The following is an 18045-nucleotide window of genomic DNA, read 5'->3' as shown; positions in this document are numbered from 1 at the left end:
TCTGGAACCAGCTTCCAAGAGAAGTGGTGCAGGCTTCTACCCTGGGGGTGTTTAAGAGGAGGTTAGATGCACATCTTGCTGGGGTCATTTGACCCCAGTATTCTTTTCTGCCATGGCAGGGGGTCGGACTAAATGATCTGCTCAGGTCCCTTCTGACCCTAGAAACTATGAAACTATGGTAAAGATTGCTCTCTTTTTACCCTGTGATGATTTGCTTATACAACTATGTCCTTTGTGAATTAAAATAAACAGTAGAAAGGTACACTTAAACTTAGCATAGGAATGCTTATACACGGATTTAACCTGGACTAGCTATTGCACTTAAAATTCACACCCTGCTTTAATTAAAATTGATTTTTCAACATAAGCAAAATCATGGGTGACTGGTTCCACCTTAGTCGGAGGGAGCATGTGCCCCCCCCAGTGACCAGTCCACAACTGGGAGGATCAGGGGTCCCCCATGGCCAATCTCAACGAACTGGGGGGATCCCCCCACGGTCGATCGCGCTTGAAGTGGCCAAAGCGCACAGCACTCCTGGAAGTGGCTGCAGCGCTTCAACCAGTGCTCCCACTCCCTAGCCGGCACTCACGAGGGGCATCAGTGCTCCCACCTGCCCCGTCACCTAAGTGGGGAGCATACCCTGTCGGGGGTATGCCCCCTACATGTCACCACTAAGTAAAACTTTGCAATTGATTTTTTTTTCCTTTAGCACCTGCAACTAATGTCAGTAAGAGTAACAGGTGTTTCATGCCCCTGAGAATCAGGATGTGCATTTCTCAAAATAGTGAATCCGTTAAAAAAAAAAACAACAACAAAAAAACTCAACACCACGCCCCCCCCCAACAAAACCTAACATTAACTTCCAAGCAAATCATACAGCTTTCATTGAGAACTGTCCCAGAGATATGGAACTTGGAATGCCAAGATGGTTCCTTGAAGTTGTATGAGGAATCTGACCTATTAAAAATGAGGATGTAATAAATAAAGTGATACTTCTAGTGGAGGAGTCTTGTTTGTAGTCCTTCTAATGGACTGACACAGGGTTTTTTTTCCAACTCAGGTGAGTGGTTCAGTTTTACTTTTCTCCAGGTTACTTGGCATTCTTAACTTTAATTGCTTCACTACAGTTAATTTGTTTTGGGTCTGTGTCACGTACTGCTGGATATTGGGGGCTGGACTCGATGATCTCCCGAGGTCCCTTCCAGCCCTAATGTCTAATGTCTATGACTCTGCTATTTATTTACATGGATTAACCTACCTTGGCTTGTAGTTTGCATCATATCAGTAAATCAAATGTCTCTATCTCCTTGGTTCCCTCCAGAGCCCTGATGAAAGAACAAGTATTCAATGATGACTTGCCAAGCCGTATCCTGTGCGGCAGTGTGGTGGTGAAGCCTGTCGTGAAGGAGTTTACTGAAACCTCCGCCATCTTTGAAGATGGAACTGTAATGGAGAATGTTGATGTTGTCATCTTTGCAACAGGATACAGCTTCTCTTTCCCCTTCCTTGAGGAGTCTGTCATCAAAGTAGAAAACAATCAAGCCCCTCTGTATAAACATGTCTTCCCTCCTCAACTGGAAAAGCCATCACTGGCTGTCATTGGGCTTATACAGCCTCTTGGGCCTATCATGCCAACAGCAGAACTGCAGGCTCGCTGGGCCACAAGAGTCTTCAAGGGTAAGTGGATGGGTAAGATGTGATTCACATACAGTAATAAAAAGGGGAAAAACATAAACTAGCTTGATCCAATTTAGCTTTTAGTGTTGAAAACTACCATGGTGATCAATAGGTCTTTACACCAGGTTAGGTATGGCATATAGTCTCTACTGCAGTGAATTTGCAGGCCTAAATCAGATAAAACTGATAACTGAGAAAACAAAAATGGGGAGAGATGCCAATGCAGTTCTAAAAGGTAATAATTTCACATTTGACTTCTTCTCAGGGGACTGAATCCTTATATTTCTCAAAAGAAGGTGCAGATCTCATCAGATTTTGGGGTTGGGGGAGGGGGATAGCTGAACTAGAAGAACAATTTATTACACAATGAGATGACTCCTACACCCATTGGACTCTTCTTAAATCAGAACTAGATTTTTTTTCCTAAAATCACTGCTCCAGTTCAATTACAAATCATTGGGCTTGGTGCAAGAAACCATTGGGTGAAATTGCCCTGTATTATGCAGAGATTCAGACTTCAACAAAAAATGTTTTCTGGACTTCATGTATACAAATCAATAGTATAACTTTCTGCCAGAGTTTTAAAGAAAGGCTTGTTGAAGCTAATTATTTTTTCCTGATGTGGCACAGCAGCCAATACGTTGGTTATATCCATATCTATCTCTAGATATACAGATAGATATATCACACACAGAGGACAGAAAATATCAACAGAATATGTCTCTGACTAAACTGTGAGCGGAGGGGAGAAGAGATCAAGACCTGTGAAGTACTGTTTGGTCAGAGTTGGGTTGCTAGCTACTGTCACAGAAAGAGCTGATTAACCAGGGACCATAGGTTTCTCTAATTAAAAAAATCCAAAAAATCTCTGATTAAAAAACCCCAAATCTACGTTTTTCCATTATTAAAATGAAATGCCACTATGTATATATAGTGGTATCAGTTCAACACAGTGTTTCATTGATATATTTACAATTTGGAAGCCTACCAATCATTATAATAAATTATAATTCTAAATTACTATATATTTTGTATTTGATTTTGGCTTTTTTATAATAGAAAATCAGAGTTCCCCCTTCCCACTTTGCTCACCAGGATGCAGGTCCAGCTGCACTTATCCCCCCTGCTACTTTTGTGGTGCTAAGCGGCCCTAATATGATAGTGCCCCTCACTCCCAAACCCCAGCCCCAACCCTCCCAGTATGTGGGGCAGGGTGAGGTGTGTGGGGCAGGGAGGGTGCCTAGCCATAGGCAAGATGTTAGGGGAGCGTGGGGTGCACATGCCCACAAGCAGGGCATGAAGGCAAAGCCTGGCCAGAATGGTAAAGGCAAGAGTCACTTCTGTGGCCCAGCAGGCCACAGGGTGAGAAGACTCCTTGCTGCTGCAGCTGCCACCTCCACTGGGCCCCCATGCCAGCCACGCCACCAGCAGTGCAAGAAATAATGGACTGAGGAGGGGTGCTGCCTTCACCTTCTCCCACCACCAGCTGCTTGTGCACCAGGCTGTCACTGTACCCTGCCACCATGGCCTGGCTGCCACTCGCATGAGGCTGCCCATGCTTCCCTCCATCCCACCTCCCCTCCAGGCTACAGCCACGGCCTGAGGAAAGCAGTGGTCGGGCCATGGCGGTGAGGTAGAGCCTAATGTGTGAGTAGCTGATGAGGGGAAGAGGTGAAGACAGCATGACCCCTCTCCCATGCTGCTCCTCATGCTGCTGGTGGTACAGCTGGTGCAGGGGACCTAGCAGCAGGAGCAGGAGCAATGAGTCTCACCACCCCACTCCACACTCCCACACCAGGTCCCACTCCCTGGACAGTGGTGGCAGCTCCTGCCTGTGCTGATCCAGCCTGGCTGCAGCCCCATGCCTGCTGTGGGCACAAAAATCAGGGGGTCACTTGTCCCCTTATGCCCCCCCGACACATTACCTATGCCCCACCCCCCATAGACTTACCTGCAGGGAGCTGCAGGAGACACTTTCCACCCCACTGCCTGGCTGCTGTGCGTATACATTCACACGCACATGCACATGGCTCCCCCTGCCTGTGCTCACCCTCCTCATGCTCCCCCCAGCCCCAGCAGCCCATTGCAGGCTGGAAACCTGTCAGCCTACAAGGAAAACCCACAATTTCCCACATATTTATCCTTTAAAGGAGAAAATCCACAGTTTTCTGTGGCCAACAGAAAACCCGGATCTCTGCTGATAACATACCTACTTGGGAAGGGAACAAGGCTGTAGTTGTTGAGAGTGTCCAATATGTTTATTGTGAATATCTTAGTTTGATGTTTATTTCTTTATTTTGACCACAGTCTTTGACCGGACCCAAGATGATATCTAATGCACTTACCTCCAAAAGCAGGCACTTCTCTAGGCAGAAGTGTTATCTAGCACAGAACTGTGAGCCAGGACTCCTGAGCTCTATTTCCAGCTCTGCCACCAATCTGCAATGGTATGAGCTTAGCTGAATCCCTTAAACTCAATGAGACCACTTACTGATGAACAAGAGTTTATATAATATACAAACAATTTCTTCTCTTGAAATAGATTTCAAGATTTAATGACCCTTTTGGGCCAATATTTACCTTAACGGACAATAGATCTTGAAAAGACCCGAAAGAACAGTATGCATATTTTTATATGCTTTGACAGCTGAAATTCCAGCCTACCTGGTTTTAAAACAAATTGCATAAGCTTTCTATAAAAAGCTTCACAAGTACTTATGATGATGCAGAAATAATGCAGAAATGAAAACCATTGGCAGTCTATTTCACTTGTCCTTTATAAAAATATTCTAAAAGACAAATGAAGTTAGGAACAGAAAGGGCTTTTCTTTGCTTCCTGAGAACCGAGTGATGGAATGAGCTGAATTGCATTCATCTCTGAGGAGGGCAACTATAGAAATGCACTAACTTGTCACACAATTTATTTCAGACAACCCTAGCTAGAATTAGCTTCTTGCATTTAACAGTATCTCTGTGTCAAAGAGCAGTGTTTGTGAAAGAATCTAATGACCCCAGAATGTTTTTTCCTTCTTTCATAAGGGTAGAATAAGTGAATTTATCAATACCGTAATACCCAAAAGAAAGCCAGGGCGTTGCAATGAAAAATACCGTCCCTTTACCATATGTATCATGGCAAAGTGACACACTTTTTAAAGTTCTATAGTAAACAGTGGGAAGTGTTTAATTTTTCTAAAACCAAATCTGAACTTGGGGCTTTTCTTACTAGTAATTTTATTTTACTACATTTAATTTCCAGGGCTGAGTGTACTGCCATCAGAGAACACCATGATGACTGACACTCTCAAGAGGAGAGAGAAAAGGATTCACTGGTATGAGAGCTCCTGTTACTGATATTGCTGTTCTCCAGTCCAGCCTAGAGGCAGTTTTTACACATAGAAGAACATGCATCTTTTTTCTTTTATGCTCCCCCTCAGAACAAACAGTCCAAAGTCTCTGAAAGTTGTGACTGGTATACATGGGCTTAAAATATACTCCAGCTTCTACTAGGTCACAAGTAGGCACACATTCCCAGTGCCTTGTGCACTTGGGATACCTCCATATCTCTTATGCTTGCCAGACCTTCAGAAGGTGTTACCCCAGGCTGAATATTAGGGCTGTGCAAAGCTTCGAGTGCTGATTCGATTTGGAGGAGATTCAGCCTGATTCAGTGGCCAAATCTCCCAATCCAAATCAAATCAGGGACCAATTAAAAGGTCTAAATGGATTCAAAGCTCTCCAAATTGATTTGAGAAAGATTCGGAGAGCTCTGGCAATTCGGACAGTCCCCACCTGCTGCAGCAGGGAGCTAGACCCAGCCTCCAAGCTAGTAAGTAGGAGGTGGGGGAGGGGAGGCTGGAGGAAGGGACCATGGGAGAGACCCCTGCCAGGCCCCATCCCCTGCCTGCTGCCCCACCCATCCCAGCTGCCAGTGCTTTAAAAAAAAGTCCCTACTACTTACTGGGTGCTGGCAGGCCACTGCCCCACACTGTATGGGGAGCTCTGCCATTATCTAACCCAGGAGGTGCACAGCCCCACCAGGGGAGATGCCTTGTTGGACCTGGTGCTGGCCACGGGTGATGACCTGGTGAAGGGGCTGCAGGTGCTCGACCACCTGGGTGACAGTGATCAACACCTGCCGGAATTCACCATCCAGCGCAAGGTGGCAAAGGCCTGCAGCAAGGCAGCAGCCCTAGATTTCAGGAGGGCAGACTTCAGTGAGCTAAGGAGGATAGTTGGAGAAGCACTGAGGTCCCGGAGGGGAGGAGAGCCAGGTGTCCAAGGAGGGTGGTTGCCCCTTAAGGAGATGATCCTCCAAGCCCAAAGGGAGGTAATCCCAACATGGATCAAAGGGAGCAGGAGGGCACAAAAGCCCCCATGGCTCACTAAAAGCATCCGGGAATGTCTCCTTGCTAAAAGGGGGGCATACACCCAATGGAAGGGAGGGGCCATCACCAGGGAGGACTGTACTGCAGTTTCTCGAGGATGCAGGGGGGGCTGGTCAGGAAGACCAAGGACAAGCTTCATGGATCAAGGACAAAAAGAAGTCCTTTTTTAAATATATAAGGGACAAAAAGAAGGTTCCAGGTAATGTGGGGCCCCTGCAAGACATGTTAGGAAATTTGGTCGTCACGCCAGAGGACAAAGCCAACATATTTAATGATTTCTTTGTTTCTATTTTCCTAAGCAGGGACCGGAACAGTCACCCCCGCTCTGGGCCCCCCTTAGATCCCAGGGAAGGCACACCTAGTCCAAGGGTTAGCGAGGAACTAGTTAGGGAACTTCTGGAAGGGCTAGATGTATTCAAATCAGCTGGTCCGGACGATCTCCACCCTAGAGTACTGAGGGAATTGGCTGAGGTCATTGCAGGACCCCTGGCACGGCTTTATGAGCGCTCATGGTGCTCTGTTGTGGTGCCAGAGGACAGGAATAGGGCCAATGTTGTTCCCATCTTCAAAAAGGGGAGGAAGGAGGACCCAGGAAACTATAGGCCAATTAGTCTTACCTCGATTCCAGGCAAGCTTTTTGAAAAAATTATTCTGGCGCATATCCACGAGGGGCCAGCAGGGGAAATTATGCTTAGGGGCAACCAACATGGGTTCATCAATGGAAGGTCCTCTCAGACCAACCTGGTGGCCTTCTATGAACAGATCACCAAATCCTTAGATGCAGGGGTAGCAGTGGACATAGTCTTCCTGGACTTCTGGAAGGCCTTCGACACTGTCTCTCACTCTATTCTCATTAAGAAACTGGGGGGCTGTGATGTCGACACCTACACAGTCAATTGGGTCGCCAACTGACTGGAGGGCCACACCCAGAGGGTGGTAGTGGATGGGTCCTTCTCAACCTGGAGGGACGTGAGCAGTGGGGTTCCGTAGGGCTCGGTCCTCTGGCCTGCACTGTTCAACATCTTCATCAGTGACTTGGATGAGGAAGGGTAAATAGCACCCTGTTCAAATTTGCTAAGATGTGGGGGGATGTGGGCACACCAGAAGGGATGAATAGGCTGCAGTTGGACCTAGACAGGTTACAGGGGTGGGCGGATGAGAATAGGATGGGATTCAACACCGACAAGTGCAAGGTGATGCACCTGGGAAGGAACAACCGGTGCCATACTTACAGGTTGGGGAACTCCCGTCTTGTCAGTACAGAGGCAGAAAAGGATTTGGAGTCATCACTGATGCCCAAATGAACATGGGCCGGTAGTGTGGGGATGCAGTTAGGAAGGCCAACCGCACCTTGTCATGCATCCACAGATGCATCTCAAGTAGGTCCAAGGAGGTGATTCTCCCCCTCTATGCGACACTGGTCAGGCTGTAGCTGGAGTACTGTGTCCAGTTCTGGGCGCTGCACTTCAAGAGGGATGTGGCCAGCATCGAGAGGGTCCAAAGGAGGGCCACTCTCCTGAGCAGGGGGCAGCAGGGCAGGCCCTACGAGGAGAGGCTACGGGACATGAACCTGTTCAGCCTCCACAAGAGAAGGCTGAGGAGGGATCTAGCGGCCTGTTACAAACTAGTCAGAGGGGTCCAGCAGGCACTGGGGAAGTCCCTGTTCCCCCGTGCACTGCCAGGAGTGACCAGGAATACCGGTCACAAGCTGGCAGAGGGTAGATTTAGGCTAGATATCAGGAGGCGCTACTTCACTGTCGGGGTGGCTAGGTTCTGAAACCAACTTCCAAGAGAAGTGGTGCTGGCTCCTACCCTGGGGGTCTTTAAGAGGAGGCTAGATATACACCTTGCTGGGGTCATTTGACCCCAGTACTCTTTCCTGCCATGGCAGGGGCTCGATCTTCTCAGGTCCCTTCCGACCCTAGAAACTATAAAACTATGAAACTACGAGTCCCCCAACACCTGCACACTATCCCTGCTTGCCCCAGCTCCAGCCCTTTAGAGGAAAAAAAAAAAAACGAACAAACTTCGACTCACTGGCTCCTGCAGCAGCCTCAGGGCTTCGGGGGGTTCATGGAGAGCCCCCTACACAGTGGGGGGCAGTAGAAATTGCTCCCCGCCAGGCAGGAACTGGTGAGTTCAGGGGTTTTTGGTTTTGTTTTTTCTCAAAGGGCCAGGAGCTGGGGCAGGCAGGGCAGCCATGCGGTGGCTAAAACAGCAGGGGTGGGGGGTCGGGGAGCCTGTGGCAGAGCCTCCCATGCAGCATGGGACTGCACGATCCCCGCTGCCCCCCATGATCCCCGCTGCCCCCCACCCCTGGGGTTTTTTTCTTCAAAGTGCTGGGAGCTGGGAGAGCAGGCAGGTGATGGGTCAGAGTGATTTGGGACAGGGATTCAAATCAAATCACTGTCCCCTGAATCGGCTGAATCTGAAGCAAAGATTAGCTGCTTTGTACAGGCCTACTGAATATTTTAACCATGGTTGCAGAGGTTCCTGTTCCCATATGCCAATATCACCTCTGTAGTCCTTCAATCTCTGTAACAGTGAATTGATCTTAGCACCTGGAAAAGATCTGCACAGCTGCCTTTTGACTCACTCAGTAACATTCAAGCTTAGGATAGTCTAACAGCCTCAGTACTTACCAGATTTTCTAAAAATAGGCCATGTGAATTAGTTAACTTACATGTTCACTTACTAGAGACAATGAGATAAGCATCTTTCCAAAATACTCACGTTTTGTAATAACAAAATGTCACCTCACTCTGGCATCCTAAGGAAAACCTAAAGCCTTTCCAAATGGATTCCAGAAAAAACTATCTTTCCTTTAACTCCTCCTCCAGTTCCAAAGGCCTCCAGTCCCATGATGCTTCTGTCCTCTACTTTAACCCAATCTCTAATTTCTGTCCTTTTTCCTCTTATGTAAAAGTGGTAGAGGATTTCCCTACCTATTCTGTTTGATACATGTTGAGTACTGTATCAATCAGCCTTGTATCACATGCCTTTTTTGTCAATTGCACATCTTCAACCAAGAATGTACATGTTGTTTAAGAATTTCACAGTTTTTTCTCATCAGAGAGTCATTGTTAGAGGGAAGGAGAGAGAGATGATCAAGCTTCCTTAGTTGCATTAAAAATATTTCCTTATTCCCCTAAAAATGAGGCTTCAACTATACAGTAGTTGAGGAGAAATTTAACGGTATATACAAGTGTCAAATACTCAACAGATTGAAAAGATTGTTACTGTATGAGGGCGGTGGTTGTTTTTTAAATAGTCTTCATTGCTGTGGTATCCAAGTGCCAAATTAAGAATAATATTAACCTTCTGGAAATTCACAAAATATTTTAAGAGATGTTTGTCTTTTGAAAAGATTTCCAATTATTTACCTTAATTGAAGTGTAGTGTAGTGTAACCTTTAAATCACTGCAAAGTGCACCCTGCAAGAAGATGGAATTTATGTAATAGCTTTTCTTGTCCCTCCATCTCTGGCAGTTAGGAGACTGTGATTCTTAGAGTTGTTACTATTTGGCCAGATTTTCAGAATAGCATACAAGGAATTGTTTGCAAAAGACTTGTACACAAGGGCTATATGAAGCCTTGGTCGCTGATTTGATTTGGTGGAGATTCAGCTCCACTTGGTGGCCGAATCCCCAAATCCGAACCAAATCAGAAGACCCTTTCATCTCTCTGAATCAAATCAGAACCCTCCAGATCAATTTGGAGAGATTCGGAAAGATTCAATGATTCAGACATAGACACAGCTTTAAATGTTTTTTCTACGTACCTCAAGGTACCAGGCAGATTGTGAATGCTGAGATGGTGGGGTGGATGAAGAGTCCCACAGGAGCACAGGGGGGTCCCCAGCATGCTCGATAGCAGATCTGAAAGTGGACAGAAGTACTGGGTCTGCCGGGGAATATGCAGGCCCCCCACCCCCTGGATCCATGGCTGGTGCCTCCTGGGTCTGGGGGGGTACCCAGAGTCCCTCCACAGCTGATCACCAAGCTAGTGAAGGCACGGGGGGCCCCCCAGTGTGCTCGGCAGTGGACCCAGAAGTGGGGGTCCACCATGGAGGACACGGCACACCCTCCCCCCATGCTCCTGTGGGATGCTTCGTCTGCCCCACCATTACAGCATTCACAAGCTGTGCTGGTACCTCAAGGTATGTAGAAAAAATATTTAAAGCTGTGTTTGTGGCCAAATCTCTGTTTCTCTGAATCAGCATCAAATCTTCAGATTTGGATTCAGCCTGTGACCACCGGGCCTCAAATAGCTGCTCTCAGGCTCCGCTCTGGTGGTAGACGGCAAGCACCTTAGAGACTCGCCTCACGCCTCCTTCAGTGAGTCATCCATCTGTTGGCTTCATCCCCTCCGGTGGGATAACTCCTTCCGACTTGGTGTCTAGGTGCCCATGGCCTATAACCACGTTCGCCCATATGGGCCTACTCCCTTGGCCCTCCTTGCCTCCACCCCTTTTTTCGGGGAAACACAAAAAAGGTAAACCTTCTGAGGCTTCTCCTTAGCCCAGTTCCTTGGGGTAACTGCACTCTCCCTCTATTCCCTTTTGCACAGGGCAACTAAATAAAACATAGTAACAAAACACAAAATAAAGATCCACTGCCTGTCGTGGCTGCACCCTGCCCCCTTACTATCCTTCCCTGGACTCTAGCTGGGGGCATTGCTTTAGTCCTGACCTGTCGCCCCGGTATTCACTCCTGTCCTCCTGTCAACCCAGCTGGGACTGGCAGCGATACCCGACCCGACTATAAACCCCTCAGGGCTCTCCCAGGGTCTTCTCCCCCGGCGTAGTTTCCTCCTCGCCCCAGTCATTGCAACACTCCCACCTCGGGTCAGCTCAGCCTCCAGGTGCAGCTCTAGCTCCATCTCTGTGGCCGGCGTGCTTGTCGCTCCCTCTCTGTCCCGTGCGGGCTCCTATCTGGGTGCTCTACCTTGCCCTGCCAGCGTCCGCCCCAGCTTAGCAGGCTCCGCAGGTCCCATGGGGAGGATCCTTTCCACTCCCTGCAGTGGCTGCAGCTCCTCTCTCGTGCTGCCCTCTTCCTCCACAGAACCGGCTGCCATTTTTTTTTTGCCGGCCGGTGTCTGACGCTGACGTCATCGGCCAGCTGTAATTGAATAAAGAGGCAGCTGATGAGCCACGCAGGCTCTTCAGTCCGCCCCTTCTGTGCTGCATCTCGTGCTGCCGGTAAGTACTCTTCATTACTTCTTTCCCTGGGACACAGCTGAATCGAATCGGGGACAGAGATCTGAATCAACGAATTGAATCACTGTCCCAGATTCAGGCTGAATCTGAATCTGAATCAAATATGACCCATTTCGCACACCCCTATTGTACATACTGCTGTGTATGGAATTACAGCCAGAACATATGCAAATAGCCTGTTAGGGTAGATGTGATTTGCATACATAGGCCACTAACAGATGTGGGGGGAAGGCGAGGGGAAACGACAGCACTTTACCGAAAGAGGAGCCACATCAGTTTGACCCAGCTCACCCCACGTCTATATATGGTGCACTTCAGCAGGGCTTCTTGGCACTTTTACCTAATAGCCGATTTGGGCCTATAGATTTTTGTTTCTTGTTGCTTGCTTGCTTGCTTGTTTTGAGCTGGGGGGTGGGGGGGTTTTATTTGGGTCAAGTAAGGGGTTGGAGTTTATTTGGAGGGAAGGTTTTATATGTGTTTTTTTTTTTTTAGATGATTCCAGTTATTTTATCTTTTTTTAAAGAAATATAAAGAATTCTTAGATGATCTTTATTCGACAATTTAGAATTTTTATGTGGTTATGGCAGAATCAAATCATACTAGCAATTACCTTAACAAATAAATAAATAAAAGAAACACAGCTGATTGACCTGTATAGTCTGTAATTAGAAAGGATTCCCAATTGCCAGGATGCATTTCAAATCCCTGATCTCAGATAAGATCCATTTTTATAGTATTTTATTCTTCTTACTTAAGCCTGTTATCTTAAACATGCCAATATGCATCAGCACTTTAGCAACAGTATACATTTAATTTTAACAGTGATAACAATATTTAATGTTAATACACCTTTTGATTACATCCTGAAACCAAAAATTTTGATTACACCCATAAACCAAAACATGTTAAACACAAGGCTCTGCTTCAGGTCAGTGTTTCTTAGTGATTCCCCATATCAGAACTGTACTCTCATGAGAGAGGAATTCTATTACCCTTTGGGAGTGCCTGTATGCTCATTAATGTACTTTAGGTAATGTGTATTAAATCTAGTACCTCCATTGTGAGGTAAACCAGAAAAATGCGCATTATCCTGTTTTAATGTGCATTAGCTAAAGAGCACTTTTTGTGACACTTTAATCCGCATTAAAATAGGATAATGTGCATTAAAGTGCACTCTGTGTGTGCCTACATTGCAGTTTTGGTGCTCATGCAGCAGGACTGTTTTTTTTCTGGGACTTGTGCCATGCATATGGAGTCATATACCAGCACAACTAGCGCTTAATGTATTGCACAAGCATTTGTTCATACTGCATGGGTAACAGAATCACACATTGTGTACAAGTGCCAAAAAGGTCATTTACAAGACTGCAAAACTGCCATTTGGTTGCAAAAAAGCATAATAGCATCTCACTCTTCCATTTACAGTTTGACTTAATTTGATCTTGAAACCTTAGCTTCATTAAAATCTGTATGTTATAAGCAATTAATGCTTTCATAAGACCTTCTTGGGCAAACCATGAAGACAACTATAATTCAGCCACAATGCTGCAGGCACCCACAAGTCTACCTAAAATGCTTTTAATAGCTTGACTCCAATCTCTTAATCTCTTCTGGAGTTGCAGACGTAATATATTTTGTTCTATCTGCTCTTAAGCAATAGGTTGATATGGCTGTAGTATATCATCTCTTCGACATACAGAGACAGATACTATTCTCTGGAACAGAGTTGTCCATGTGATTTGGCCTTCTTTTCTAGTATACATAGTATTGTTGATGCTGGCAACATTCTGGATTTCCATTGTAATTCTCTACATACTAACTCTTTGCTTTTGTGTGAAAAGGGCATATTGGGGTCAAGTTACATTAATCATTTAATAATCATGATATGTGAAGCATTTTTCTTTTCTCTCTAAGGTTTGGTACCAGCCGGAGCCAGACTCTGCAAACGGATCATATCGAGTATCTGGATGAGCTTGCAGAAGGCTCTGGTGCAAAACCGAAAATCTTTTCACTACTTCTGACAGACCCCAGGCTGGCCTTGTTAATTTTCTTTGGCCCCTGCAGTCCATTCCAGTTCCGCTTGACTGGCCCAGGGAGGTGGGATGGAGCCAGAAATGCAATCCTGACTTGCAAGGAGAGGATTATCAAACCCACAAAAACTCGAGTTGTGCACAGTTCCTCAAATCATTCCTCAATCTCCTATTTGTTCATGATGCTTGGTCTTCTTGCTGTCTTGAGTGCTGTTTTCTTTGGCTTCCAGCAATCCTAATATCTTTATACGTGTAGGTTCTCACAGATGTAACATACTGCTCTTTCCTACACAGAATTCTTGCCTTTCAAAAATAACAGCTTCTTTGCCATGTAGCACCCTATGGGGCTTATTCTGAGAGGTGCTGAACATTTCCAGCTTCTGAATGGCTCCAGTGAATATTGTGGGGACTCATCATTGCCATTTTAGATCAGATTAGGTGATTGAACTTCTTCAGTGAAGCTATGAGTTGAGATTTTTCAAAACAGACTGAGGAAGTTAGCTAAGCCACTCCCATTTAAATTGAGGAAATCCTTTTGTCAGCCTAACCTTATTCTGCAGGTTTGAGTTTTATTCCATAGCGTATAACTACTCAGTGCACAAGCAGTACCACTTTAATTATCATAATATAGTTATATCAGTAGATGTATTTTTACTAGCACAAAGGTGACTTGTACCCAAATAGTTTATGTCTATAAGAGAAGGAAAACTAACTATACCAGTATAAGCACTTAAGTACTGATATAATGGCATCCATACCAGGTCTTGTGCTGGTATGCAATAACTTTCCATTTAAAAAAAAAAAGCACTCCTCTGACCAACATAGTTAAACTAGTGCAAAATGGCGTGTCTGTGGATTAGCCTGTAGTGTAATACTATTTTCATTTCCCAGAATATCTATTTCTTATTTAAGGTAAAATTTGGAATGAAAATAGGAGCATAAAGCTCCTAAAATCCCTGTGAACTGTCCTAGCCTCTTTAAAGTTGTCAGCTACCTGGGCTGCTGATGAATTTGCCTTTTATTTACTAATTAAAGGATACAATTAAAAATCAGCAAGATAAAAACAAGCATCTCAGCTAGCATAAATCACCATAGCAAAATTGCACTGAAATTCAGGCTGATTTACTTCAATAAAGACTCTGATTCAAAGACTACAGTAAAAGCTATATTTTTATGAGTGTTGTAGTAGTGATGTTCTAGTCAAGGTTGAGACGGGAGATTTATTTCAGTACAAATTTATGTCTACAGTTGCTCATAAAGTGACAAAATTACTTTCACCTTGAAAAGTTGTATAGTGTTAACTCAGTCTGAAAACCTGTTTGCAAAGGTGAGATTGTGGCAGTCTGCAGATGTTTTGAAAGACAGGAATGTAAAACATGGGCCCAAATGAGTCCAAGATACTCAAGGAGTTGAAATGCTTTGTTTTTGAAGTGAAAAGAAAGAGTGGTTAAACATTATTGAAGAGTGCACTTGCTTTAAACAAGCTCATTTTAAAATTGATATCTGCACCTGATGATGTAAGTACATTTTATCACCTTTTTGCTGCTGAAAGCTCTGACTTATTTTCAACACCATGAATATTACCAAAGAACACTGATTTGAAAGCATTTGCTATTTATGATTATTTGCTTACAGCTACCATCTTCAATAAAATGCTCACTGGCTTTGATAACTGCTGCCATTTATGCCACTTTTATCATATACGAAAGGAGGGAGACAGAGAGAATGCTAAGTTATGTTCAGAAGGTGGAGGAGAGAAAAGTGTTAAAGACCTTCCTAAGTGCTACATATACATATACATATACATACACATATGGAGCTAGCAAAATTATACGTAGATTCTCTTTCAAATCTTTTGCAAGAAACAAACCAAAACACAAACAAACCTTCCCCCCACTCTTTGCAAATCGCTGTCTTGGCCAACGAATGGGTAATGCATTTGTTAGTTCCTTCTTTTTTTACCTTCATAATTTAAAGACCTTCAATGTGATTTTTTTTTAATTCTACATTCTTTTGAGATTTCAAAACTTTCAAAGCTAGGAAAGTAAGAACAGTATCTACAGCAACATTGCCCTTGTCCATGCAGCAGTTTATACCAAATGAAGGTGCAAATTTAAACCAAGTTAGTGAAAATGATGCAAGTTTCTGTTTGGAAGTTTTTACTTGTTTTGAGAGTAGCTTATTCTTTATTTAGTTTAAATGAAGACATTTAAATGAACCTAAATCAGACGACTAACTGAAACAACATGTTTGCACTGGCTTAGCTAAACCAGTTTTGATTAAACCAATGCAAGTTTGTACTTTAACTCTGCTTGAACTCTGATACTTATACATTTGCAGTAAAATAAGGGAGTTAACTATAAGTTCCCGTGATACCAAGCAATTGTCTTTAGAAATAAGCACAGCTCTTTTGAGGATGTGGAAGTGAAAAACCTATTCTCCCTTCAAGGTAACTAAATGTTGGAAAACCATCTCTTCTGTAATGAATATTAGCTACTACCACTGCTGTGATTTTTGCTTGATGCATTGCGAGTAATAAGGTTCTGGAGGATGATCAAATAAAGCAATAAAATGCATTCCTGAGACCTCTAAGCATGTATCTTCCTTCTTTATTACAAAGTTTGCAGGAAATATTTGGCATGATGTTTGGGACATGTTCAAAAAGGCATGAAACATCTCTAACAAAATGTAAATTATTTCTGGCTTCCTTCCAGAAGGTGTCTATCCAATATTTGAATACTTTATACATAACATTAATAGGAGTAGTGATTTTTTTTTGAAGGCTACCTTTTTTGGATACCTAAGTTTTGCTGAGTAGGAGGAGGTGAGAGAGAGTCCTTGAGTGACATTGTTGATGTGATGCATGTTACTACCAAAAGATCTTTTCCTACCACTTCCTTCACATTTTTTTCTCTCCTTTCTGAGTTTTACTATCTGTTCTGAGCAAGTAACTTCCTTAGGCAGTAATCTCCCTCTTTTCTTTCTTTTTCCTTGTCTTTCTATGAAGCGCATTCTTTCTTACCTCACTTACTAGCTCCAGGATTTTCTCTGTCTTTCTCTCTCTCTCCTCTTTTCCCCCTGCAATAGAGTGAAACCCACATTCAAAAGCCATAAGTCAGACTCCAAAACATCATGAGACAGGCTTTTTAAAAAATTGGATTTGCTAATGTAATAAATTGGAGAAATGTACCTGCCTTCTGCTTTTGACACTGGAGACAAGCAGCTTCCTTCCAAAGTGGATGAGGGCTTAAGGCTAAAACATCATCTGTCTCAAATACCCCTGCAAGTGCATATGTAGTACCCACTGGCTGCTCAGACGAGAGATGCCCTTTCCCCCTTAATTCCCTCCAGAGATGGGGAACTGGCCATTCTATTCCTGCCTGAAACGCCTCAGTTTCTCCTGTTCTTCACATGACCTTATTCCCTTTAGAAGTGCTTATAAATGGGAGCCAGGAGCAGGGAGGAGAGGAGGGAGCCAGGCACACGTGTGTCCCACACGCACGTGTGTCCCCTTACCTGACCCGAGGTGGATGCAGCAGCAGCTGATCCCCCTAAGGTAAGTGGATAGAGGGACCAGACACAGCTGAGCCAGATCCAGAGGGGAAGCCCCCCAGATCCCTTTTAGCTGAGCCGGTAGGGAGCCACGCTCCCGAGCCACACCACGTAGGCTAGGGGGGGACTGTCCCTCCAAGCCAGGGACTGTCCCCCTTGGGGAGCAGGCCCAGGAGGCACCGGATCCCCCCAGCGGGGGAGTGTAGCGGGCAGGACTGCGGGCAGGCACTTCCAGGAAAACCGGAGCACCTGATTGGCTGTTGAGGCAGTGGTGGGAAATTCAAACTGTGGCCTTTAAAAGCCACGGTTTGATGTAGCCAGAAGAAGGGAGGAGAGAGATCCAGGCACACGTGTATCCCGCACGCACATGCGCCCCCTTACTTGACCCAAAGCGGAGGCGGACACAGCACCAGCAGAGCCAGCAGCAGCTGATCCCCCTACGGTAAAGTGGGCAGAGGGCCCGGACGCAGCTGAGCCGGATCCGGAGGGGAAGCCCCCCGGATCCCTCTTAGCTGAGCCAGCAGGGAGCTGCACTACCGAGCCGCGCCGCATGAATACAGCACGCCAGTGTTTGCGTCAAGGTTTGCGCCAGCGGGAGAGCAGGAAGGGCCAGGAGGGAGATTCCTGCTGGGCAGGGCGAAGGCACCGCACTAAGCCATAAACAAGCAGCAACTCCTATGTCAACACGAGTGCTGCCAGGGCCCCTGCCCAGGGGGCGCAGCCTACCCAGGGCTTATCTTAGGCCTCCACCCAGACAGAGCCCATGGGGGGCTGGCATCTCCCCATCCCCTGGCCTGTGGGAGTTTCCCAGCAAGGCCGGGGGGAGCAGGGATTGGTGACCCCCACACCTGTCCTGCAGGTACCTGCCTTAGGGCCCTGGAGATGCAGGTACGGGAGCTCCAGGAGGAGATTAGCAGGCTGAGGGGAATCAGGGAGGTGGGAGAAGAAATTGATGGCTATTTCCTTTCCCTGCAGGGCCACACACCCAAAGAAGAAGCACCTTGGGAAGTGCCCTCCACTGCAGAGTGGTAGACGGTCACCTTCAGAATCAGGGCTGCTCGTAACACAGCAGTACCAGTCCCTCCAGTCCGGCTGGAGAACAGGTACGAGGCCCTGGCAACACTGGAGGAGGAGGGAGAGGAGGCAACTCCACACTCCACGCTCTGAACAGGCTGAAGGAGC

The 18045-nt window shown here is 45.7% G+C and overlaps 1 protein-coding gene across 2 annotated transcripts in view; it reads left to right on the top strand.

The window, feature by feature from the left end:
* LOC109307118 (dimethylaniline monooxygenase [N-oxide-forming] 2-like) overlaps positions 1-15897 on the top strand; it is a 37115-nt gene extending 21218 nt beyond the window's left edge. For both annotated transcript variants that reach the window (XM_019530812.1, XM_019530811.1), the window contains exons 7-9: positions 1323-1678; positions 4935-5007; positions 13196-15897. In XM_019530812.1, coding sequence (XP_019386357.1) covers positions 1323-1678; positions 4935-5007; positions 13196-13550 — 784 coding nt within the window. In that variant the 3' untranslated portion in view covers positions 13551-15897. The remainder of the gene's footprint in view (positions 1-1322; positions 1679-4934; positions 5008-13195) is intronic.
* Positions 15898-18045: the final 2148 nt, after the last annotated feature.

This window comes from Crocodylus porosus, unplaced genomic scaffold (assembly GCF_001723895.1).
Source record: "Crocodylus porosus isolate Cpor-Errol unplaced genomic scaffold, CroPor_comp1, whole genome shotgun sequence".
NCBI lineage: Eukaryota > Metazoa > Chordata > Crocodylia > Crocodylidae > Crocodylus > Crocodylus porosus.
The sequence above is the reverse complement of the archived record's forward strand: the minus strand, read 5'-3'. Positions and strand labels throughout refer to the sequence as shown.